Raw genomic sequence first — 27,278 nt, 5'->3', positions numbered from 1 at the left:
GAGAGGGAGTTCCCAGGTTAGTGTGCCTTTTCTTCTTTTGTTCCTTAATTACTTGAGGGATATCTTGAGTGATTTCTTGAGTGATATTCTGAGTACCACTTAGGAGGGTCATTAGGTGTGGATTAGTTGCTAAAGCTTTCGTGTCTTGACCTCTTGAGCTTGTGAAAAGTTTTTCTGAGAAGATGGCTGTACTGCACTTAGTTGTGCTCTGGCTTGGCTTCGTGTATAGGGGCGAGCTGTGGTTTTGTGCCCTGTGCCAGCCAGATCTGTGTAGGGATTGCAGGGGGGTGCAGCATCCGGAGGTGCCACTATGGTTTGGCTACTGGATGGTGTCTGTACTTTATCTGTGGAGAGGGTCTGGGTTTGGGTCTGGTGTGGTTGATTGGAGATGGCGTTCTGTGTGTCTCTGGTTCTGGTGTCGGTTTTTGTGGGGAGGGCTAATTTCCAGATGTCTGGCAGGCGGGACGTGTCGTCACGCTTGTTCATGTTGTGAGGGTGTTTCTCTATCTCGATGGCTTCCATGATTATTCTCTTGTGGTGATGTTCCATGTTAAAGAGCAATTTGGAATCTGCAAAATTAATTTCGTGTCCTGTTTCTTTCATGTGTTGGTAAAGAGAGGAAGTTTTTTCTTCTTTTTTGACGGCATTCTTGTGTTCTGCGATACGTGCATTTATTCGTCTGTTTGTTTGTCCAATGTACGTGGCTGGGCAGACTTTGCAGGGTATTTCATAGACCCCTTGGTTTTCTAACTGGATTTTATCTTTTGGGTTTCTGAGGATATTGGCTATTTTTTGGTTGGTGCAAAAGGCTGTTTTGATATTGTGTTTATGGAGGATTTTGCTAATTTTATCTGTAGTGCCCTTGATATAAGGAAGGAGGGCCATGCCATTGTTTTCTTCTGTGTCTTGGTTTTTGGGGGGTGTTTCTTTTTGGATTAGCTTCGTAACCGTGTTTTGTTGGTATCCGTTGGCGATTAACACATTTGAGAGATTCTGTAACTCAGTTGTCAAGTGGTCCTTGTCAGCCAGGCGTTTGGTTCTGGAGATGAGAGTCTTGGCTACGGAGTTTATTTGTGCAGGGTGGTGGTGTGATTGTGCATGTAAGTAGCGGTTGGTGTGTGTTTTTTTTCCGGTAGATAGTGTGTCCTAGGGAGCCATCAGGTTTTTTGTAGATTAGGACGTCAAGGAAGGGAAGTTGGTTGTTGGCTTCTATTTCCATAGTGAATTGTATTTTGGGGTGTAGGCTGTTGAGATGTGTGAGGAAGCTATCTAGTTTTTCCTTCCCGTGTGGCCAAATTACAAAGGTGTCGTCAACATATCTGAGCCAAAGTTTGGGTTTGTGTTCTGACTTGTCTAAAGCATTGGTTTCAAAGTGTTCCATGTACAGATTTGCGATGACCGGTGAGAGGGGTGATCCCATAGGTGCTCCTTCTATCTGTTTATATCTTTGTCCATTGTGGATGAAGTACGTGTTGGTTAGGCAGTGGTTGGTCAGGTCCAGGATGTATTCGGGGGGATTGTATTTGTTTTGAATGGCTGTCAAGGCTTCATTAATGGGCACTTGTGTGAAGAGAGATACAACATCGAAGCTCACAAGTAGGTCGTCGGGATGTAGGTTTTGCTTCTTTATTGTTTCTATGAACTGGAAGGAGTTTGTAACGTGTGAAGCGATAGATTCTGCATAGGGCTGAAGTTGCTTAGCGAGAAATTTAGAGAAATTTAGAAATTTACACCATCCAGTAGCCAAACCATAGTGGCACCTCCGGATGCTGCACCCCCCTGCAATCCCTACACAGATCTGGCTGGCACAGGGCACAAAACCACAGCTCGCCCCTATACACGAAGCCAAGCCAGAGCACAACTAAGTGCAGTACAGCCATCTTCTCAGAAAAACTTTTCACAAGCTCAAGAGGTCAAGACACGAAAGCTTTAGCAACTAATCCACACCTAATGACCCTCCTAAGTGGTACTCAGAATATCACTCAAGAAATCACTCAAGATATCCCTCAAGTAATTAAGGAACAAAAGAAGAAAAGGCACACTAACCTGGGAACTCCCTCTCTGCCCAGAACGTTGGAGGCTATACACCACACCCCCTCAACAGTATTTATAGGAACTCAAACACTGAGATCCTGCTCTGTTCTAGTAACAAGAAGCCGAAAGCACCAGCCTGAAGATGACGAGTGAGACCTCGTCGAAACGTCGCCTAGACACCCCAACTCTTACACGGGAAGACACCCGAAGACACCAAAACCTGCATTCCTGTACCCGTGAAAATCTACGAAAGCATATATATATATATATATATATATATATATATATATATATATATATATATATATATATATATATCATATTGTAAACTGCTTCAGGGTAGCTCATGAGAAGCAATACTTTAATGAAAAATGGATAAATAATATACTTAAGAATGTATAAGCCTACTTAATGTGTAGAAGTGAAAATCTCAATATAGCTTATGAATAGTGGAAACATATAATTTTTAAACCATAACAACACTGGATGATATAATTGGCCCTAAAATCTGATTGGCGAAGTGTTTCTTCAGAGCATACAATGATTAAGCTAGAGACACTTGCCTGAATAAATGAAATTATTAAGCTTTTTGAACAGTGTGTGTGATTTAGAGATAGGCAGAGAGAAGTGAATGAGAGCAAGCCTTACAGGATCATATCTCTGTGGGATATGAAGAGGAAAAAGAGGGAATATCACTGAAGGCCTTCTTCTTTATAACTTATTTCAAATACTTATTTGTTTATTTTACTACATATATGCCCTGCTCTTTTGGCAATGAGAAAGCAAAATGGTTAGCAACAATAGGCATAATTAAAATTTCTGTTCCCACCCTCAAAAACATCAATATGTCAATAACTGCTACTGTCCAGGCTCCCACCCCAAAATATGCAAATAAGGGCTCTTACTTGTAAGCAAGAAAGATATATTTATTCAGGCAAATTATGCTAAAGGCTCAGCAGCAGACACGAGTTCAGGAGTTCAAGTGCAAGGCAAAAAGCTGAGAACTAGGTGGAAGCAACGGAAATGTCTCAAGAAGTTTCTACTCTCTGCCCACCAAGATGAGGTATGACATGTTCACTCGTCTCACAGGAATGTTCAGATTGCAAGTGTGTGCTATGACAGGGTGGGTGAGTCAGCTCCAGTCTCCAGACATGGCATCTGGTTCTAGGTGACATCCCTGTTCCCTGTTTCCAAGCAACAGACGTTGGGGTGGAAAGGCAAGATTCCCTTTTCTTCTGACAGGTTCCCAGCATTCAGGCTCCCTCTGTTTCTCCTCCTCCTCCTCCTGCATCAGAGCCTGCTAACCCAAGCTCAGCATTTCACAGTAAAGTTTTATATACATAGCACAATAATGGTTACACATGGTTAGACCAGAAATTCTCAAACTGTAGCAGTGAGGGCCCTTAACGCTGCAATCCTAAGCATGTTTACTCACCATCAGTAATTCAGGGCAAATGGTGCAGGGTGAGTGAGATGCACAACCCACTATTGCAGTGGGTTTACATGCCTATAAAGAAATATTCTAGCCCGCTTTTGACATACTGTGACTTATTTTAGCCACATTTTACACCACAGCACATAAATCTAGGTGTCTTCTGGTGCAGACTAGGCGTGACTGGAATGATAGTAATTTACACCAGTGAAGAATGTGGATCAAAGACACAAATCTCATTACAAAGCCAGATAGTTGCAAGGTGGTGATTATGTACGTAGCTTTCTCTCTGACTTCATTTGCTCTAATTGTTCTGCAATTCTTAAAGGTTGATTATGCTGGCTAAATGTCACTGTGCCTCCTTCATAAGCAATTAACATTTCTTTTATAAGTTTTATGAGAACAGCCCTTAATACATTCTTTAAAAGAGAAGTTTACAAGACAAAGAGTTGGGGGATTTTTGCTGCAGAACATTTTTGTCTGAAGAAATAATGGGTTATGCAGCTCAATAAATTTACTCAAAGCAAAGAAAAACTGTTTGCCAAGCAAATATTTCACAAGCACTGCACCCCTTAGAAATGTATATTTATACCTGTTAATATAACAGTTTTGTGTTAAAGGGAAGGATGGCAGTTTTAAGAATACATTAGCATCTTTCATCCATGGCATGTGATTTGTTTAACATTTATTCTGTACTACAGCAATTCTTTGAAAATATATTAAGCCCTGTATTTGAAAACCCCTATTTTTTTAAGGCCACTATAAAGGCCAGTGAAGAAAAAAATCAGCAACCTTATTTCACTTTCCTGATGTATATTGTTAAGGTTTATAATTTAATGAACCAGAATGCTGAAAAAAAGTTGCAGGGGAAAATATATATTTGGTAGATTATTCCTATCCAGTTCAATTGAATAGCAACATTAAAAACCAGCATCAAACAAATAAACGACATAGACTCTGGTCACTTTTATGGTCCCTGGAAAGGCAGTTCAGTGTCCTTCCAGTGACTGGGCTAAGGAAAGAACCAACTGCTGTTACTTCTCCATCATCAGTTACCTAATGGCTGAGAAAACACAACAGGGTGTGTGTTGAAGAATGTTTTGAATCCTGTTTATCCAACGTTCCTCCTCCCTCCCCAAGCTGGCTTAATTATTTTGCGCTCCCAATGGGAAGAAAATCCACGGGGTGGAGAACTACAGAAGGAAGAAGAAAAAGAAGGAGAATAAAGAGAATGCCAAAAGGAGGAGAAAGATAAGCCACCCCCCCTGTCCTGGTAGCATGAGCCCAGCAGGGCTTTGGATTGCTCTGTTGGTCATCAAGCTCATCTTGCAATAAAAATATTTTTATAAGCCATCTAAATACAGAAGAGAAGAAGTCCTTTCCCAGGCACACTTCAATCAGGTCTTAGCCGATAATGGTCCAGACAGCAGGGCGTCTGATTCTGATCTTGAAGCTTGGGTTGTTTCATGTGGGCAAAGCAAGTCATTACTGTGGCTTTGTCCCAGGCTGTTTAGGACTCTGAAGGTTAATTAACAGCAAGTAAAACTGAGTCAGGAGATGAATTACTTGTTTCTTTAACAATGCAGATTAAGAATAACCTATTGCAATCATCTGTAGCATCTGGTCACATGAGGTGGTGAACTTTACTGCACCCTAATATTTGACTCTTCTATATGTGGCATATATATAATATACCTTTTTCATTCAGATTTGCATATAACCTTTGCAATTAACCTTTTATTTAAAAACAAAACAAAACTGACAAGGCATCGTTGGCTCAGGTATAAGCTGGCACTTGATGCAAGAGAAGTGTGATGTGTGCAGAGCTTCGTCAGGTTGGAACCACCAACCATGTGCAGATCCATTTTAAATGAATTCGCCATCCATCCATATCTAGGATGGTTAGAGTTGGCATGGAATTAGATGGGGAATTGTGCTCCCAGTACATTTCTGAACACAATTCAGTGTGTTGGTGCTGACCTTTAAAGCCCTAAATGGCCTTGGTCCTGTATACCCGAAGGAGCGTCTCCACCCCCATCATCCAGCCCGGACACTGAGGTCCAGTGCTGAGGGCCTTCTGGTGGTTCCCTCACTGCAAGAAGTGAGGTTACAGGGAACCAGGCGGAGGGCCTTCTCGGTAGTGGCGCCTGCCCTGTGGAACACCCTCCCAGCAGATATCAAGGCAAAAAACAACTATTTTACTTTTAAAAGACAACTAAAGGCGGCCTTCTTTAGGGAAGTTTTTAATGTCTGATGCAGTATTGTTTTTAATATTCGGTTGGAAGCCGCCCAGAGTGGCTGGGGAAACCTAGCCAGATGAGCAGGGTATAAATAATAATAATAATAATAATAATAATATATTATTATTATTATATTGCATTACATGGACAGGAAAATGACAGAGGTAAAGTCACGTGAGCACAAACTTAACATGCTACCATAAACAAGCTGAAACCATGTAACTCTTTTATTGCTGTTACATTAGCTACAGAATATCATTTAATGTTTCTGCAATGTGGTTTTGACATTTTAAGACACATCAGTACACATTTTATAATATGTTCTTCTCAAGATGCTGAACACAGTATTATGTTTTTATTGATAAGGAATATAATTTCTACTTACTTATCTCTTACACTTCCCTAGATGTGCCATCCAGTCCACATGGAGTAAAAATTATAGAGATCTCACAGACGGTTGCAAAAGTCTCTTTCAATAAACCAGATTCACATGGGGGCGTCCCAATCCATCATTATCAAGTGGATGTCAAAGAAGTCTCTTCGGAAACATGGAAAGTCGTTCTTTCCCATGGAGTTCAGAGTGAGTCTGCAACGGGAAAAACAGGGATAATTCATAATATGAATATAAAAGGAAAATACTTGTTAAATGCTCATTTCTGTCCATGGTATTACATGGGAGAGCACATTCTCTAATGGGGAACTAACATGTTTTAGATAATGAACACATATAGTCATCTTTAAATAGTTGTGGTAATTTTAGTGTGTAATAAAGTTTCAAAATTAAACCACTAAGATTTACTATGCTGTCGTCAAGCAAGATGTTCTTCATAGCAGAGTTATTCCAGCCCCTTGACTATTAGGTTGACTTTTCTCAAGCATTTTCAGATCTACAAAATCCTAAGGTATGGTGACTAAAACACATTATTCAACATATAGCCACACTATTTTCAATTTCTTTCCTAGCAGAATTTTCCTTTCACAACTACAACACACTAGGATGACAGTTTCATTATGACCCCAATCATAGCTGGCAAATGTCCCTTATGTGGCGGGAAACTCCCTTATCCTAGCGCCATGTCCCACTGCTGTCCTTTATTGATGATGTCCCTTAAATTTCCCAGGTTTCAAAGGAAGCAGCTCCTCTCCCTCCCTCCCTGCCGGCCAGGGAGGAGGGAGGCTCCAACTGTGTTGCTTGGCTGCCCGCCCCGCCCCCCCTCCAGCCTCCTCTCACCAGCCTTGGTCCCCAGGAGCCCCTCCCCGCCGGGACTGGCGGGAGCCTCGGGCCCTTCCGCCGCCATCCTCCTCGCGGCCGCTGAACTGAGCGTCTCTGCCTGGGGCCTCCCCTCTGCTGCTGCTCCCACTAGGCCGTACTGCGGCTGCGCTGCCGAAGGACCTGGATGAGATGGACAACCTGGTGCAGCCTATGAATTGCAGAGGAGCCATGAGAGGAGAGTGAGGGCAACCATAGAGAAAGCAGTTCAGAGAAAGGAGGAGGAGGCGGAGGCGCGGGCAGGTGTTCCAAGGGCTAACCATAGAGGGGGAAAGCGGAGGAAGGACCGCAAGCACTTCTCCCATAGATTTGTAGTGGTAGACTATCATAGATGGTCTGATCTGTGGGTTTACGTCGGGTGCTATTCCCCCCCTTCCTCCCGCCCCGCCTGATGGAACTGAGAGCTGCAGATGGAACATGAGAGAAAAGATACAGAACTGCAGCAGCAACTTTGTAGCTTGGACTTGGTTTTGCGCGAAAAGTGGTTGCTGCTTGTAGTTGCAGTGTTTCATCAGCTGGTGTCTTGAGCAGCAACCTCTGCAAACGAAGGGCTAAAAACCGGCGCTGCTCTCCAAAATTATCTGGTCTCTTTTATCTTCGTATTTCAGCTGGTTGACTAAAATCCCTTATTTTGGCTGCTGATCCCTTATTTTCGAGGCTGCTGGCCCCTTATTTTCAAATCTGTAAGTTGACAGCTATGACCCCAATATATATTTTCTGGTTAGTCATTGCCAGTTCACACCCCATAAGAGTATATGTGATTTTTTTTTGGGGGGGGGGTGCCACACTTAACTCTTGCATACCTGAAGTTGCATTACCTGGACAAGAAAATGACAGAGGGAAAGTCAAGTGAACACAAATATAAATGTCCTCTCCAAGTGGATATACATTTTATGGAATTTTATATAAAGAAATATATCAAGCACACTTTAAAATTCATGAGCCAAGAGAAATATTGGCCCAGCTTTCCTATGGCGTTTGTTTGTTTTTATATTAAGTACTCTAGCAGCATAATTCTACATGTGGGAGTTTAATGGGGTTTGTTACTGAGTAAATGGGTGCAGGATTACATGATTAGATTATTAATAAAATTGGTGGTAGTTTTGGGTATGTTTGTGTGTTTAATATATAGTGGCTCTACATATTTAGGCAAGGTCCAGACAGTCTGAAGGACTGTATCTCCCTGTATTAGCCTGTCTGTGTTTTGAGATAGCTAAAGACATTGGAAAAATTATAATGCCTGTAATGTTTTTATTAGTAGCCATGAAAATTATTTAGGCAAAGCATGGGAAATTAATATCTATACCTGCAAAGAAAAAAATGACTGGGGAAAGCCATTTATTAACATAATTAATGCTATAAATTAATGCAAGAATTTAAAACTTTTATAATTGCTGGATAAAAAATGGGCAATATTAGAAGTATGACACTGCACAAATATTTGTATTTGTAGAGTATGCATTATTTGATAACTGTGGCATATCTGTTACATCCATTTCAAATTTCTTTTTGTTATTGAAAACATTTTTAATACTAAAAATAAAGGTAACTCTACATGCATAGTGGATACTTGCGTAGAATTTTACACTCCCAGTTTCTTGATTAAATCAGACTATAGGCTCACACCATATACCGTATTTTTCACCCTATAAGACGCACTTTTTCCCCTCCAAAAATGAAGGGGAAATGTGGGTGCGTCTTATGGGGCGAATGCAGGCTTTCACTGAAGCCTGGAGAGCGAGAGGGGTTGGTGCGCACCGACCCCTCTCGCTCTCCAGGCTTCAGGAGAGCCCCAGCACCAGCCCCACAAGGTCGGGGGACAGAGGGAGGCGGAACGCCGCCATCCCGCTGTCTCCCGAAGTGGTTTGGAGGCTGACGGCGGGGAGAAGAGCGCTGCGTCTCCCTGCTGTACCCGGACCTGATCGCAAGGCGGGCGGGGGGGGGGAGAAGAGCGCTTCTCCCCGCTGCCTGCCCCACAAGCGCCTGGGGGGGAAATAATTTTTTTCTTTATTTCCCCCCAAAAAACTTGATGCGTCCTATGGGCCGGTGCGTCCTATGGGGCGAAAAATACGGTATTCAAGTAGTTTGGAGACAGTTCACTCGAATAGCATTTGAGGTTGTTCAGCATAATAAGTTGTTTATTACCCAAGCCACAATGTGTGTGTTTTATCAATACAGTGGTACCTCAAGTTACGTACGCTTCAGGTTACATACGCTTCAGGTTACAGACTCCACTAACCCAGAAATAGTGCTTCAGGTTAAGAACTTTGCTTCAGGGTGAGAACAGAAATCGTGTTCTGCTGGCTCGGCGGCAGCAAGAAGCCCCCATTAGCTAAAGTGGTGCTTCAGGTTAAGAACAGTTTCAGGTTAAGAACGGACCTCCGGAATGAATTAAGTCCTTAACCCGAGGTACCACTGTATCTCAGTTTAGTGTGTCCCTCAGACATACTATTTTCTTATAATATGCTGTATTTGTGTGGTGCTACGTTTTGACTTTATTTTATTACAACATAGGAACTTTAAATGGAATCTGAAAGACTGAGAATTAGTGGTGTCAGAAATGATACACATATCCTAAAAGAACTAGTAAAATGAAGAAATTAACAATGTGATTTCTAATGGTTATGTGATGGCAGCATTAACGTTCATTGTAATGAATAATCTCACTTTCTCTACCCAGAGGCTGAACTTCTGAAAACAGATGTAAAATTTTAAGCTTTCTACTTGTTACACATCTATTTATATAGCATTCATTTAATTATAACTGCAGTACTTCACAGACTGTTTTGGAACTGGTCCTTCATATGATAACATTCTTTCTTTTCTTTTCTTTTACTGGACCAAACAAAGCTGCTGAATAAAATAACACAGGGCGTAGAACATACTAATTAAAACCCATTCATACAAAGTCCATCATACATAGTGTTTAGTAGCTTCAGAATGAACAATGTTTTGTTCTATTTTCTGGCTCTTACAGAACTAAATGTGTAAAGTATTGGTTGGTGCATTTAATTGGGCTGAAGAAATGCCACTGAACAATGGGGAGAAAATGTGCAGATATAACAAAAATGAACAATTTAATGTTTCATTAAGGATCCTGCCACCTCATTCCATGGCCTGTGGTTGACAACATTTCGAGGTTTGAGTGGGTTGGATCCAGCCTTTATATTCTGTGGACTCCAAGACTTATTTTGTCTTTGAAAGGCTACCAACTCAGTGGAGGGCCAGACTATTCTGGAAGACCCTCTGGAATAGTGTTGGAAGTAGTACTGGCAGATAGATATAGGAGAGAGGGAGTTGGCCACAGTCACATTTGGCCAGCAGAAGCGTTCCCTGAGAACAGAGGTGTACCTGGCAAAGGTGTGCCCATGGCTAGCAGCTGTATCCCCCCCCCATGGCTTGAGCAGCAGAGCAGCAACCCAGGGTGAATCCAGATGGGGTCCTAGCCACTCCTGAGGGTGGAGACATATGATTTTATACCAGCACCAAGGGTGCAGGCCAGCTTAATCAACCCATAGGTACGCTCCTGCCTAAGAACTCTGCTCAGAAGATATTATAGTGGGGAGGAGCAAATGCCAAATTGAACCCATTTTATTTACTTATTTTGGTTTTCATATTCCTCTAGCAAAATAGCTCTGCTATTGTATCTTTTGTATATTACAATCAAACTCTGGGATGTGTGTCCATTATGGTAGGGTTGCCATCTGTCTGTCTTTCCCAGACCTGCCCTCTTTTTCTAGCTTAAAGTGTCTGTCTGGGCAGGTTTTTAAAATCAGGCAAAACGTCAGGAGTGGGGAAAGTTTGGGAGTTGAAGTCCGTAGTGGTGAGTGAACGTGTTAGAAGAGTACTGGTCCTCTTTACCCTGCCTGTGTGAGTGTGTGTGTTTGGCTCAAGGCTCAAGGGTCTTTTCCATAAGCCTTGCTTGCCTGCCTGTGAGAGGGAGACTCCAGTGTGTTTGTGTGTGTGCACATGTGGCACTGCTGGGGAAGAGGGAGTTTTGCTGTTAGACATTCTGCTTGGCTTCCTGCAGGCACACTTTCCTTGGGGGGGGGGGTGTTTCCCCTTTAAAGGGGACCAAGTGTTGCTATTAAGGAATCCTGCAGGGCTTCCTGGGGTGAGCTCAAGGGTATGTGGCTGCCCGTGGATAATTCAGTGTTGGTATGCTGCAAGTGGCAGCCCTGGGTTTCAACTTAATCTTGTTTGCTGTTACCAGCAGTGTGCAGGTGTTTGGGATAAGTGGGTGTGAATATTAGTTTTTCTAACTGGGCACGAGTGTGAGGATGAGCGAGCCCCATCTGGTACACAGGCTGAGACCCTACCTTCCTGCGAGACTGTCTCGTCAGAGTGGTGCATGCTCTAGTTATCTCCCGCTTGGACTACCACAATGCGCTCAATATGGGACTACCTTTGAAGGTGACCCGGAAACTACAACTAATCTAGAATGCAGCAGCTAGACTGATGACAGGTAGTGGCCGCCGAGACCTCATAACACCAGTCTTGAAAGACCTACATTGGCTCCCAGTACGTTTCCAAGCACAATTGGTGCCAACCTTTAAAACCTAAACGGCCTCTGTCCTGTATACCTGAAGGAGCGTCTCCACTCCCATTGTTCTGCCCAGACACTGAGGTCCAGCTCCAAGGGCCTTATGGCAGTTCCCTCACTGCAGAAGCAAAGTTACAGGGAACCAGGCAGAGGGCCTTCTCGGTAGTGGCGCCTGCCCTTTGGAACACCCATCCATCAGATGTCAAAGAAATAAACAACTATCCGACTTTTAGAAGACATCTGAAGGCAGCCCTGTTTATGGAAGCTTTTAATATCTTATGAATTATTGTATAAATGGGAGGGGCATTATTATTATTATTATTATTATTATTATTATTATTATTATTATTGTTATTATTATTTTCACTGTGAAGTACAGTCTGTCTGGGGCTCCCTCTTTTAAGTTCATTGTCCCTTTTTCAGTTCACGGTTAGTGTGAGTGTGTCTGCTATGTGGGAGGTCGTTTTTGTTTGTTTTTCTTGATTACCGGTATATGAGCAAGTGTGGCAGCCTGATTGTTGGGATATAATTTAACCCCTTTGTTATAAAGGTTGCATTAATTTTGCCCTGGCCATAACAGTTGTTTCCCCTCAGATCCCTTGTTATCATGCCACAAATAGCCACAAGTAAGGGAAGCAGCCTCTTTCTGTAACCACTGTAGCAATTTTAACTGAAGTGTTGGGGAGAATTGTTTTTCTCTTTTCTCTTCAGCCAAACAGTTGCAGTTCATTGTTACAATAAATACAGCAAAAATAGAGGGTAATTATTTAAATAAGCAAATTACTGAATATTCTTATTTTGTTGTTGAAAATTACAGAACGTAGAAATATTTCACAGCTTCTATAGTCTACATAAAGTAGGGATATTCACAATGAGAGTCTTCATAAGATCCATAGTTAAAAGTAGTTGGCAAATGTGTCCTCTTTTTGCTCTTTAAAATATGGCAACCCTACATTATAGGGACTATTTTGCAACTTGATTGGGTATGTGGATCTGGCAAGGAATGGTACAGAACTTTGTGTTACTGCAGTAGGGTATGCAGTAGAACCATGGGATATCTTTCCACTTGCTGTTTCTGCATGGGGAAGGTGGCTATTCTCATTACTTAATGTAAGGTAGAAAGATTTCTTCTCCTCCTTCTCCACTTCTTCCCTATTTTCCACATCCTTCTTTTCTGATTTTAAATGTTGCTTCTCTAGACTTTTAAAAGGGGTAGAAGTTGAATGTGAAAACTGGCTTGCATAACCAGATTCAATAAAGAAGGGCCATGGTTCAGCATGCACTTCAGTAGTTACTGAGCTTAGCTGTAGGGACACGGAAAGGTAGGTAGATAAGGCAACCAAAAATCCTAAAGGAAATTTGCTTCTAAAATTCCGGACAGATCAGAATTTCACCTTCATACAGAAGGACCTCTTACTGCCAGCCTGGTGAGGAGCAGCAATTGTGGTCTGGCAGCCATTGGCTGGGGCAGTCTGATCTTCTGGTCCCTGCATGGCCAGGGGAGGACATCACTTCCTGCTTCACTGGCCATGCTGGCTGCTTGGGGAGCAGACCGGAGGGACAACTTGCTCTAAGGTCTGCTCTCTGGCTATAAAGCCAGCTGTGCCCAGGACTCACCACTTAGACCACTTCATCCCAATTTAAAACATTGCTGCTTCATTTCAGAGAAACTAAACATTTTTTTGATAGGGAAATGTGAAGCTCCCATTATTTGTTGCTGCAACCTCCTAAGGTTTCAAATTGATTTAAAAGAAAGTATAATGCAATACTTAATTATCATATATGTCTTAACCTTTAGCATACAAATTGTTTATTATGAAAGTGCAACTTGGCATTTCAGCTATTTTGTGACATTTATAATGTGATTCTTGACTCACAATTTATGAATTGAGTTGTTATTTGAGTATTGCAAACTGAGGTAATTGGGTTAGTGAGACAGTTCCTGCATGAAAATTAATATAGTGTCTTTAAAGAAAGGGAAGGGGAGAAAAGATGGCATGCTTCAAAAATTATTTTTGCTTGCTAGAAGAACTACACATCCATACACAATTTAGTTGAAGTGTTTTTTTTAAAAAAAAACCTGACAACAATCAGACAATAACATTATTTTATTTCCCTTAAACACTTGATATCAAAATTATTCTGTAAAAAGTCACAACTCATATAGTAGAAATTACCTGACTCTTGTTTTGTGCTGAAAATTGTCATCATCTCCCCCTCCCCCATGCTATCTATTGAACATTATAACTTATACTTTTATTCTGTTGATTAAAATATGTTTCTATATTGGATTCAGGTTTGCAGTTTTCCAGGACAACCACACTCTCCTTCACTATACAACACTGATTGAGATAGTGACATGGTGTGATTTTCTGAACATGTGCTCATGGAATTTTTATGTTTACTTAGATGTGTTGAGTTCCCTCATCCTACAGTATACTTGTGATCACAAATCTCGTGGAACATAGATAGTTACATGTTCATTGTTATGTATTTTTATCATTTGATCACTAATAACACCAAAGCTGATTGCACTATCATAGCAGCATTCTTGTGTAAAGCAGAAAACATATTTGCCTATTGGCGAAGAACTTAATATTCCCACTTAAATATAAAATATATATTTGTCTAACTTCTCAGTATAAAATTTGTGAAATGCTTTTGAAGTAACTGAAGCAGCAATGTTACAAAATGCTATATCCTATTTCATGTGTGTGTTTCTAAGCAAAGTTTTTCTTCTTTTTTAGCAACCGTTATTCTCAGCAATCTGGAACCTAATACAACATATGAAATGAAGGTTGCTGCTGTAAATGGAAAAGGGCAAGGAGAATATAGCAAAATTGAGATATTTCAAACATTGCCAGTTCGTAAGTAATCTCCTTGCTCTTTAATGAATTATATTTGTTGAAAAATCAAGTTTAGGTGATACTTTGGATGCATATTTGCTGCTGATTCTTTCACCCATTCTGCCCATTTCCTCCTTCTGCTTCCCAGCAGCATTGACAGCACTTGCAGAAAACAACACTTCCCCCTTCTGTGTTGGCCAGCCCACCAAGATGTTCCATGCCTCCCCTTCCCCAAAAACATTGGTTTTTAAAGGGAGACTTTTCTTTCCAGTGGGTCATCACACCCACTGCTATCCCTGGAAACCTCCATTTCCCCAGACCAAGGATCTTCTTTTGATGTGTTGATGACCGGTCATCAGCATCATTGTACTCCTTAACTAATTCCCCCAGGCAATATCCTGGACAAGAAGTTTAGCCTGCCATTTTGCACTGTTAAAAAAGGTAAAGGATCCCTGACCGTTAAGTCCAGTCATGAATGACTCTGGGGTTGCGGCGCTCATCTCACTTTACTGGCCGAGGGAGCCGATGTTTGTCCGCAGACAGTTTTTCCAGGTCATGTGGCCAGCATGACTAAGCCACTTCTGGCAAAACCAGAGCAGTGCACAGAAACGCCATTGACCTTCCCACTGGAGCAGTGCCTATTTATCTACTTGCACTTTGACGTGCTTTCGAACCGCTAGGTTGGCAGGAGCTGGGACCTAGCAACAGGAGCTCACCCCGTCATGGGGATTCGAACCGCCAATCTTCCGATTGGCAAGCCCTAGGCTCAATGGTTTAGACCACAGTGCCACCCACGTCCCTTTGCACTGTTAGCTCACCTTAATTCTCAGCACACTGATCAAACCCCAGCACCCAGGAATCTAGAGGGTATTGGGCACCCAGAAACCTGTAACAGTATATTAAATGTGTTTTAAATCCATGGTGTGCGGACCATGAGCCCATACCATCTGTGAGTTATGTTTTGCTATATCCTGTGCCTACCTTCTGGTACACTGGGATACATAGCAGGAAAACAGTTTCATTCTGGGATACACATAAAGTAAACAAAACTCTCTTTACCACTTCTTCCAAATATACACAATATATCCATTACAGGTACATACCATTCACGTAACTAATGGGTATCAGCTGAAACCTAAGTTCTCTAAAGAGTTTTCCAAGCTGTGGGAAAGTAATATTCCATAAATAAAATGAAATTCAATTACCTTTTCTATTGCAGCATACCAGTGAGGAGAGCAATTTTTATTTATCATTTCCTTTTCCTATGAACATATGGAGATTTCTAATCTATTCACATAGTTCAGATAGGGGACCATGGGGAGTGGGGCACAAATGCTTCTGGTTGGAAACACATGAGAGAACAAAAGGAACAGCAACACAGTTTCCTAATTTACATCTCTCTCTCCTCTCAAGGCATTAAAAGTACAATTGGCTTAGCTGTGCAACAGCTTGTACAAGCAAGCTGTCCCTTTTTCCACGGCTTCAATTTCTTCAACCTGTCCTGCAACAGAAAATATATGGTTGCTTTCTAGTCTGTGTTTTTGTAATAAATTGCATAAACAGAGCTTGGTAACTCACAGGGCAGAGATTTTAGAAGGAGAGCATTGTGTGATTTGCTGTATGGTGCGTAGATAATGCTAATGCAGCCATAGCCATGAGTCAGCCAGAAGTGGCGAGACAGATCCTGCACTGGTTTACCTCCCTACACATGGAATTTTACCCATGTAAGATTCAGGAATGGATTGTACCCTGGGTGGTCTTTTTGTAACCCAGTCAACCTTTGGAAAGATATGTTGTTAAAGTTATATTTTTCAAACAAAATATAACACAATGTTTTCATTAATTGTAAATACTCCCTTATGTGAAATTACTGTTTCAGTGATATCTGTAAGTGGTGCTTAAGACCAGCTTCCTAATAAAATTGTGCATTTTCTTCATTTGATTGAGATCAACTCACATCTGTAAAATAACATGAGAGCAACCTAAAAATACACATATAAATGAAATGCAACAATTACATCATAGAATTATTGCATATCTCTTTTCATCTTGTATTTTAGGTGAGCCAAGCCCTCCAGCTATTCATGGACAACCAGGCAGTGGGAAAAGCTTTAAACTTAGCATAACAAAGCAAGATGATGGAGGAGCACCTATTTTGGAATATATTGTAAAATACAGAAGTGTAAGTATTTTATTAATCTCAAGAATATGCTTATGTTAGGATTTTTCTTTTGAACTTTTAAAATAAAGCTACAAGCACACAAGGTCTTTCCCCAGACTGTTTTTGCTAAAGTTGCCACAAGGTTCTTTTTTATTCTTGTTGCAGCAAATTTATAAAACTTCCCCCCTGGAATATGTTTCGACAGTATCTACAAGCAAGAACCTCAGACTTCCATTGCAGATTTCACATTGGGGCAGTTACTAGTGTGTTGAAAGGATGTGTATGCTGCAATCCTATGCACACTTTAAAACACACACACACATTTTTTATTGGTTGTTAAAGGTAAAGGTAAAGGTACCCCTGCCCGAACGGGCCAGTCTTGACAGACTCTGGGGTTTGTGCGCCCATCTCACTCTATAGGCCGGGGGCCAGCGCTGTCCAGAGACACTTCCGGGTCACGTGGCCAGCGTGACAAAGCTGCATCTGGCGAGCCAGCGCAGCACACGGAACGCCGTTTACCTTCCTGCTGGTAAGCGGTACCTATTTATCTACTTGCACCCGGGGGTGCTTTCGAACTGCTAGGTTGGCAGGCGCTGGGACCGAGCAGCGGGAGCGCACCCCGCCGCGGGGATTCGAACTGCCGACCTTTCGATCGGCAAGCCCTAGGCACTGAGGCTTTTACCCACAGCGCCACCCGCGTCCCCTTATTGGTTGTTAAACAAATACAAATACAACAACCATTAAACATTTATCCAGCAGTGCATCTAATGGTGTTTGTTTTATCCATTGACTCTAGACATAAACTTACACATATAACATTCAAACATATCACTTAGCATACTCTCTCCACTGAGAATATTGAGTTGTTGGCCTAGCAAGGTCTTGATTTTGGTAATTAAAATAGTTAAAGTAATGGGTCCACGTTTCTTGAAAGGTGTCTCTTTTCTTGATGTCTTTAATTGCTGTCCTGTGTCTAGTGCAGCCATAGGCAAACTCGGCAATCCAGATGTTTTGGGACTCTCATCATCCCTAGCTAACAGGACCTGTGGTCAGGGATGATGGGAGCTGTAGTCCCAAAACATCTGGAGGGACGAGTTTGCCTATGCCTGGTCTAGTGAGACACTCCCACATTGCTATATGCAATACATTATTTCCCCAAATGTTCAGGGGTATTTCTGTCTGGTTCTTCCATTGTTGGGCTATCACTAAGTGTGCTGCGGGCAGTAAGAAGCCTACTAGTTCTCTATGGTGCAGGGTGGAATCTAACTCTATGTCCAAAGATAATAGAGTTAAGGCAGGATTTGGAAAAATGGGTTGGCTTGTAATTGCAGCTATAATGGAAAATGCTCAATTCCAAAAGTTTTAAACATGGGAGCATTTCCATAAAACATGAATAAATGAACTAAGATGGAGGATATCTTGTAGGCCATGTAGTCCAACCCTTGCTTGATGGTGTTTTCCTGTGGTATTCAAATGATTTTATTTAATAATGTATTTTCCGGCTTACATTAATTGCTCTTGAAAGAAAATTGTGACGCTAGTTTCTCATTAAAAATGGGCTTTTTTACAGTGAAAAGTATGTTTTAATTGTAGTTGACCTTGATTGACATTCTTTCCGTTCTAATAAATTCATTTGAATTTCTTTCTTACAGATACATATGTTATATAAGGGTGGATTAATCTGTAATTTTCAGTTTATCTCAGTTTCCAATCTTAAATTCAGTGTTCCACATTTCTGCAGGAAGTTGTGATTTATTCGTGTATTTAAAAACCTTCATGAAAAGTTGTGAATTTCTCTTAATATCCACATTTTTGTATGCAGTTTCAATGGATATGCACATTTTTGTGCAGCTTTCCCTACTATGATGCATTTTTGTATCTTACATTTTCTAATATATGCACTTCATGCACACTTTATCCAATACATGTGCTTTGTATACATTATTTGGTTGGAGGTAAAGGTAAAGGACCCCACTCAAAGGTGACTGTGCCTAGCATGACTAAACCGCTTCTGGTGCAATGGAACACCGGGATGGAAGCCAGAGCACACAGAAACACCATTCATCTTTCTGCCACAGCACTCATCTTTCTGCCACACCTATTTACTTGCATCGATTTGCTTTAAAACTGCTAGGTTGGCAGAAGCTGGGACAGAGCAACAGGAGCTCACCCCATTGCACGGATTCAAACTGCCGACCTTCCAATCAGCAAGCCCAAGAGGCTCAGTGGTTTAGACCACAGTGCCACCCACTTCCTAAGACAGCCATGGCCAACCTTGACACTCCAGCTGTTTTGGGACTACAGTTCCCTTCATCCCTGACCACTGGTCCTGTTGGCTAGGAATGATGGGAGTTGGAGTCCCAAAACAGCTGGAGGGCCAAGTTTGGCCATGCCTGTCCTAGGACAAACACAGGCTCCCTTGGCCTGAAGCGAGATGAGCACTTCGCCCCATAGTCGCCTTTGACTGGACTTAACTGTCCAGGGGTCCTTTACCTTTATTTATTTGGTTGGAGAACATCACAAAATTCAGGGAAGTCCTAGTTTTGAAGGATAGCTGTGTTTTGGTTCACATACTTTTTTGTAAGTGTGATTAAGGTATTTTCTCATTAATACGGGTGCAAAATCAAATTTCTTTCTCATCCCTAATAGATATAAGTAAGTGGGGGAAGTATAAGACTTTTCTTCTCACTGCTACCTGCTGCTACCTATAGGCAACTAGATCAAGAAAAGGCTCCAATCTGCTTCTGTTTTCTGACAGTTATAACTGTTTCCCAGATATCTATCTCTCTCTCTCTCTCTCTCTCTCTCTCTCTCTCTCTCTCTCTCTCACACACACACACACACACACACACACACACACACAATAAATATAATTTCATCCAATATAATGCTACTTTAGAAAGAAGCTATTGCTTTAAATGCTTTGTCGAGAGTAATGCTGTGCCATAGTAGTGGTTTACTACAGAGGAAATAACTGTTACTACTTTCCCCAAGCCTTTCTGTACTTTATATTTCCTCAGAGTGTTGTACCAGTGAACTCTAGATTATAGGGATGGGCAAGAATTTGTTTGTTTAGTTATTACATTCATTTTTGTTACTAAAACCTCATATGTTTTGTTATTCATTAGTTCTTCTCATTATTATTTCATTTGTTTCCAACTGTTTTCATTGGAAGACCAGCTGCTATTATACTATCTGTATCTTCTGCTTTTCCCATCTATTTGGAATTGAACAAGAAATTAGACTTGCCAGATTTCAGACAGATATGAGAAAGCGTTCCTGTTTTGTAGGCAACCTCAAAAGCCACACACACACAACCTAAAAATGGGAAGGAGAACTGGTTTTGCACAAGGAGAAAGATGAACCTCTGTGCATGGATTAAAAGGCTTGGGGATGCAGACCAAAAGGTTGCCCAATATAGTGTGAAATCCTCCCCCCATCCCTTCTCCGGCTAGGGCTGCTGCTTCTCCCTCCAACCCTCACTTCCAAGTAAGGTAGCTTCCAGAAAAGGAGGCTTTCCAGGGCTATACCAGGAACATGCAGTATGGAGGGGCAGTGCTGAGCCCTCCCAACAGCAAAGTCATTGCAGAGTTGCTACCACTTATAGAAGGTGCAGGGTAGCTGTGTGGGTGCATCAGTGCAGTCAATCCAAAACTCCTACAAGTACATCCACAGAGCCTAGCCAAACCCTACATAACTCCTACACTGTCTCAGCAAGTAGCAGTAACTAGTGTCTGAAAGGGGACAGCACAACACCACTTCTCCATACCAGCAGCTCCTGGTCAGTTGCTTTTTATATGCTTAATAGGAAAGTACAGTCATATATTAGATGACTGATGTTGTAGTTTGGGACTTGCTTTCAACTGTACTCAGTTTAAGGACTAAATTCATCGCAATTTAGACTGTTCTTTGCATTTTTACAGAAAGATAAGGAAGACCAATGGGAAGTGAAAAAGTTTCAAGGTAATAAAGACCAAATTATTCTAGAACCGTTGCAGTGGACAATGGTCTATGAAGTGCAAATTACTGCGACCAACAGACTGGGATATTCAGAACCAGCTGTATATGAATTCATCATGCCACCAAAGCCCAATATAATTACAGGTAAGTTAATTCTAACATACTACTAACAGTTACTTCTGCTCTTATTTTAACATTAGTGGAGAATTGGTTTTCTATATTTTCTAAACATCTTCAACATTTCTGGCCCTGCCAGATATACCGTTTGTAGCGTTATAACTGGTGGGGCTTTTATCTTTATTTTTCTACATGTTTCCACATGGCAGCAATATTTCATCACTATTCCAAAGCACAGCAGTCATCAAACCACTTTTTCTTCTGCAGCAAAATCTCTGACATTTGTGAAAGATCTGGAATTCTTCTGCAATCTGTTCATTGTGTGGAACACCATTGTGTGGTGTTTTGTGCAGTTCCATGCATTCTAGGTACTGTTCATGGTGTGGGATTTAAGCCACTTTAGCTTTGTACTTCTTTAACCTCCTTGGCCTTTTTTGACAGGAGGTTGTCCATAGTCAAGACCAAAAACTCAGAGAGTTCCTACTGCCTAATCTCCCTCACAAACAGAATTCCAGAACATCAGGTGTGGATGCAAGAGGTCTGTCAGTCTCATAACTCTTACATTGGTTTCAGGCACAAGGTAAAGGAAGGGGTCTGATTATAGGCACAGATTTTTTCTCAGTCTGAACCCATCCCACCATTGGTATAGGCAGTGGGGAAAGAAGCAATCAGCCTCCAAAAAAGCAGCAACATGTGACAGCTAGTGTGGGCGGTCCGCTACAATTTTGCTGCCAAAATCACCAGAACAAAGAACAGTTATAGCACTACAAATGGTATATCTCAAATGGCACACAGTTGCTTATTACTGGTATGACTATTTCCTTATTACTAGCAAAATCACCAGCTACAAGGTTTACAATATTCTGTTGATTTTATGCACTGACATATGCTAACAGGTCGCTATTTCAAAAGAAATCACTTACCATATCTCTGCAATTTTACGGTCTACAGTTTGGTAGTTACATCCACCTACCAGTAATTGGTTTTGTTGCAGTAGCACTTAGAAGAAGTCTCTGCATGGTACTGCATGCATCAAACAACAGGCTCCTAGAGGGTGACATTAAAGGAGATGATGGTACAGTTGCTAGCAGATTGTTGCCTGGAATATTAAAGTTTGGTGGAGTGGCAATGCCTCCCTGGGATCATAGTGTAGAAAAGATCATGCTAGGCATTTTTGAAAGCACATTAGTCAGGTGACATCTGCCCCACTTGTATAGCATATGATGCTGGTCATTCTGCAGCTGCCATGGCACAAGAGCGGTAGTCTCGTAATCTGGGGAACCGGGTTCGATTCCTCGCTCCTCCACATGCAGCTGCTGGGTGACCTTGGGCCAGTCACACTTCTCTGAAGTCTCTCAGCCCCACTCACCTCACAGAGTGTTTGTTGTGGGGGAGGAAGGGAAAGGAGAATGTTAGCCGCTTTGAGACTCCTTAAAGGGAGTGAAAGGCGGGATATCAAATCCAAACTCTTCTTCTTCTTCAGAAGAGGTGGACTTGTGGCCATCCAGATGTTGTTGGACTTCATGTCTAAACACAGGGCTGATGAGAGTTTGGTGTCTGACAAAATCCAAGAAGCCACAGCTTCCCTAATCCCTGTTCTTTTCCATGACTGTTTGGGATCAGGTTGTCCAAAAGTTACCAATAGGTACTTTAATTAGAAATCTGAAGAATATTAATGGTGCCTTGTTTGCCTGACTTCTGACTTGAGTGTTCGGTTCCCTGTGAAATTTTGTCAAAAGTTTCTTTTAGCTATAGGCCACTAGGTAATTCCTGCAATCACATTTTCACGAACTATTCAAATGAATTTTCAAACTTGGAAGGAATTATAAAAATTGAATTCTAGTAATGATGTGAAAATCAGATTTCAAAATCTTGCTGGGTAGGGCCTGGAAACAGACCTGATGGAAGAGTGTATCTTTCCTGATCTGCATTTGAACCTTAAAAGGGTGGTGGTGACCTCTGTTGTCTCCCCCCACTGATCATGCCTTGCCAAACCCCAATGTTCCTGTAGGCTTGTTGTGGATTTGTTTACTCCATACACGGTTTCAGTCTGGTTATTTCTTCATGTGCACCTGCTCCCTTGTGCCTAGTGCATAATAAAAAGCAGATAAATTTTATTCAGAATCACAAAAGAAATTGTGCAAGATCTGAAACCTTGCAGAAAATAAATTACAAGCCTAAATGAGATAGGTCTCTGTGATTAATGGATTATTTCTACAGAATCATTTTTTTAAAAATTCATTAAAATAAAAGTAGAAAGGGAAAGGGCAAGACAACGGGTGGGAAGATGGACATTTGCCATGTTTGGATAATCATCCAGGACTTCGTAAACAATGTTTTAATAAAGCCATGCATGAATGATCTGGCTACACTCTCATCCCTACACTGTTCCCATTATCCAGCAGTGTGAACTTTTTGGCTTGCGTTAATCCAGCATTCCATTTTACACCTGAACTAAGGAACTATGCCTGAACTAACAAACCAGGAAAATAAGGCTGGGTATCATTATTGCTTATAAAGCCTTGATTAAGCATCCAAACGTGGCCATTATGACACATTTAGTAACAAATATAATTCCATTGAGAAGGATTTCTGCCATCCTCAATTACTTTCTAGGTCTCACAATTATATCAATATCAGTTTGGTATCTGCAAATTGGTAGGAAACTAAAACTAATATTATCGGGTGATTTGAAGGTAGAAGTTGATTACTTGATTCAACCATCATCAAGACAATTGCTATCTTAGGAATCCACATTGATTATTTTTAGATAAAATTGAAAGCTTCTAGACATATCTCAGTTCTCCCTAGAGTTTAACTTATGTACAATAATTCTCAGCATATTAAGACTGTGTTTATCAGCGAGGCAGAATTTATTTGTTGATGTTTGGGATGAATAGCTGCTGTTTCCAGTCACAACCCTTCAGCTTACATAGCAATATTTTCTTGACTATGGACTTAAGCCAATTATTTCATGGAAGCGCACCCATCAGTCATTGCATTTAGGACTGTTTTCAGATTCCACAAATATTATGACCTTTTATGTCCCTGACTGGAATGTCTTGCATACCCTTTCAAACAAAGTGCCATCATGTGTGCTAAAGCATCTTCACTCTTCCTGACCAAACCCATTTTGTCATAGGCTGAGATGATGGATAATCTATTTAATGTGATCATGTTGTGCTATATACTTGCAAAAAATGTCAGTGTTCATCAAGTTAAACCATTCCTTTTTATTTTCATTAATTACTTGCAGTGACAGCCTTATGAACTTGAAAGGTTCGCCTGGAGGTTAAAAACATTTATTTTTGTTTTAAGTATAACAATATGTTCATATTTTGAAGCTTGAATAAACACAACACTGATATATTCTTTTCTGCAACCCCCCATAGGAAATGTGTGAAACACTTCTGTTTACTTTTGCAACTAGAGTTTCTTTCTTGCTTCATAGTTTTCTGTAATGGTAAGGTGGATTCAGTACCTAATTTCAAGATATTCTAGGGTACAAGCCTGTTACAATACTGCTACCTGCTTCCAAATCTCATCACTATAGAAAAGAGCTTTCAGTTTATTCATATAGATTTACTTACAGAATAAAATTAAATTTAAAATAGAAAGAAACATGTTAGATCTGAAATACTCCCGAAAGTGCACCCTGAGCCTTGATGTGCGTAGTCTGATTATTCTCGCTGCAACAGGAAATTCACTTGGCATATGCTAAGAAGGGCACTCAACTATTATGCACTTCTCCCAAGGCTAAAATATGAAAGTAAAAACAGGTTTGAAATATCACTCTGGTGGCCCCAGCAGAATTTAAGGCCTGAAGTGTTTTGCGACACTGCGGGAATGGGTAGGGGAGAGATTGCTGTATAGAAATGTCTATAGCATCAGTGAAAACTGTGTAGGAAATAAGATGAATAAAATCTATCTTTGTTTGTTGGCACAGAAAGAGAGGAAACAGATAATATGTATGGTACTTGTTAATTATTACATGTTCACCCCACCTTTCACCCAACAAGTGCAGGGTGGTGTACATGCCCTGCAAGGGGGCCAATGTGAATAAAATATGGGGGGCAGGTAAGCCCCACCCCACATAATTGATAAAAATACACAGCACACACCTGCCCATCTGCTTGGGGGAGGGGGAATAGTCCCCTCAAATACTTTAGGGGAGGCTGAAGGGACCTCAGCCCCTAGGAGTTGGCTCCTATGACACCCTCCCCATTTTATCCTCAAAACACACCTTTGAGATAGATTAGAATGAGAGGGTGATTGTCCTAGGGCCACACATGAACATAGTGCCTTATCAAGGCTGGAACAAACTTTTTACAACAGTAACTGGTGGAGGAAAATTTCAAATTCTTGCACGGTACTTGATCCCATGAATGATATCAACATTCAGTGCTTACAGTAGTTTGAAGAATTTAAGCTGAAGAAAAGACCCATTTAAATATCAATTATTTATTATAATCCAATACATGACAACTGTATTAAGAGCTGGCTTAATTTTTGACTCTGTTCTCTATAATTAAGGGCTCCTTAATTATACACCTTTAAATGTAACACTAATGTCTCAACAAATGAAACTGATCTGTAGAAAATGTAAGTTGAAAAAAGAGACATTGCACATACTTTTGTAAACCAAGAAACCTTTAATAAAAACATCACACACACACACACCTTTAGGAGCCAGGCAAAAACATTTCTCTTCAACCACCCTATATCTTTTTAAATGTGTTTGTGGGAGGTGTTGGGGAGAGCGGGGTTATTGTTTCGTTCTTGTTTTTATTATGTATTTTGTGTTTTTATTTTGTATTTTTATGCTATTAACCACCCTAAGATCTATGGATGAAAGGAAGTGTACAAATTTAATAAATAAATGCACCTTTTTTAAAAAATAAACTATCATAGAAACAAACCAACTTCAAATTATTTGTTATGGAGCAGGCTTGTTTCAATAAACCATATTTAGTTTACCACATTTTAGGCTTGGGATGCAACACTAAGATAATGTAAAACAGAAGCAAAAGCTTCCAAACCCCTCAAGACCCCATCAGGGGAAAGGAGTAAATCAGAATGCTCATTATCTGAAATCTCAGTTATCTGAACCCAAAGAATGATACCCAAACCTCATTACACCAGCAGCTGATTCAGATATCTGAACAGTCGAAGTTTGCCCACTTCCTTACTTTTTTTGTCTTTTGCCAGAGAGGGAGGGAGGGAGGGAAGGGGGGAGGGTATGAGGGAGATCGGACAAGTCATGATTTATTAATCTTCCCATAAGAAATAATGGAAATCATCAGCTTGTTATGCAAACATTCACCTAACAAACGATTTCCTGGGGGTGTACTGCTGGACCTGTGTGTACATGAGTTCATTGCTTACTGTAGCTCATCCTCATAATGCTAAACCACTATTTAACATGAATGTGTAAATGCAGCCAATATGTCACAAGAGAATCTTTCTCATGAGCAAGTCTTGATTCTGTAAAAAACTCTCAAAATCTGCAGGATAACAAAAAACAGTAAAAGCACACGCCAAAATGCTAAATTCACCTGAAAGTGTAATTAATTCACTATTCAGGATGAAAGAGCTATTTCAATTACTAATTACCTGAACTGAAAATATATAACTGAATTGATAAAAAGTGTGCTTGCCATTACTGAGTTGACTTTTGTAGAAGATTTCCTCTCCACCAAAGGGATTGAAATGAACAAGAGGAAAGTTCAGGGTCCTGAACCGATGCCATTGCTTTAGTCAAACAAAGAAGTACAGCATTTTCTGGGAAAGTTAAATTATTGGGTGAAATACACATATAATTTACCACAAAAGCAGCACTATGATTCCGGGATGTGTGTCAAAATATCAGTTGGATATATTATCATCTGAGCAAGGAGCACAGTCTGCAGATACACAAATCTATTTTGACAATGGCTGACATACGAATATGAAACTGGGAATGCAGAAGCAAAGGGAATGCCATTATGTCCTCTTATCAACCAAAGAAACAAAGACCAATGAGATGCTGCTCCTTCACTCTCCTAGGAAGAACATCACAGGAAGTGAAAGATCATCTTGTGTCTAGCTATCAGAAGAGCGCTGGCCTCTGTGTTAGCCTAAGGAACAAGGGTTCCTGGTTTTTTGTTTTAATTTATGTAGCCTGTTATAAGCCACTTTTTGAAACCTGATTAAGAGATGGTGTGCAAATCTTCTAAATAAATCTGACTGCGGCACAAACAAGATACACAGAAATCAACAAATAGTTGCTGGGAATCTTATCTTATTACTATACCTGTGCAAACTGCCCAGAATTAAGCAGATCACAAACTCCTTATACCACATTTTAGGACAAAACAAATGATAAAAATGCAAAAGTAGAGTTAAATGTTGCACCTGCATGACAGGTAAATGCATATTTTTAGATGTTATTTCTGGAAATTTAAACTCTATATTGAAAGCTGGTAAGATCTCTGAACCTGAGCTGCAGGCCCATGCAGGATTACTTGTCAAATCACTCCCTCTAGCATAAAAAACAATAAACAGGAAATCAAAGTGGAAATGGAAAAGAGGATTGTTCATTGAGAATTCTAGAGGAAGCAGTCATATGAGAAAGCTAGAAAATAAATGTAGCTGTGATCTCTGGGTGAGAGACTACAGGAATTGCAGATGGGATAA

General features: G+C 40.8%; 1 protein-coding gene across 3 annotated transcripts in view; it reads left to right on the top strand.

Moving 5' to 3' along the window:
* NCAM2 (neural cell adhesion molecule 2) overlaps window positions 1–27,278 on the top strand; it is a 206,491-nt gene that overhangs the window by 148,791 nt on the left and 30,422 nt on the right. For all 3 annotated transcript variants that reach the window (XM_081199627.1, XM_081199629.1, XM_081199628.1), the window contains exons 12-15: window positions 6,113–6,286; window positions 14,267–14,386; window positions 16,426–16,547; window positions 20,450–20,630. In XM_081199627.1, coding sequence (XP_081055753.1) covers window positions 6,113–6,286; window positions 14,267–14,386; window positions 16,426–16,547; window positions 20,450–20,630 — 597 coding nt within the window. The remainder of the gene's footprint in view (window positions 1–6,112; window positions 6,287–14,266; window positions 14,387–16,425; window positions 16,548–20,449; window positions 20,631–27,278) is intronic.

The sequence above is a fragment of the Podarcis bocagei genome (genome assembly GCF_964188305.1).
Source record: "Podarcis bocagei genome assembly, chromosome: 6".
Lineage (NCBI taxonomy): Eukaryota > Metazoa > Chordata > Lepidosauria > Squamata > Lacertidae > Podarcis > Podarcis bocagei.
The sequence above is the reverse complement of the archived record's forward strand: the minus strand, read 5'-3'. Positions and strand labels throughout refer to the sequence as shown.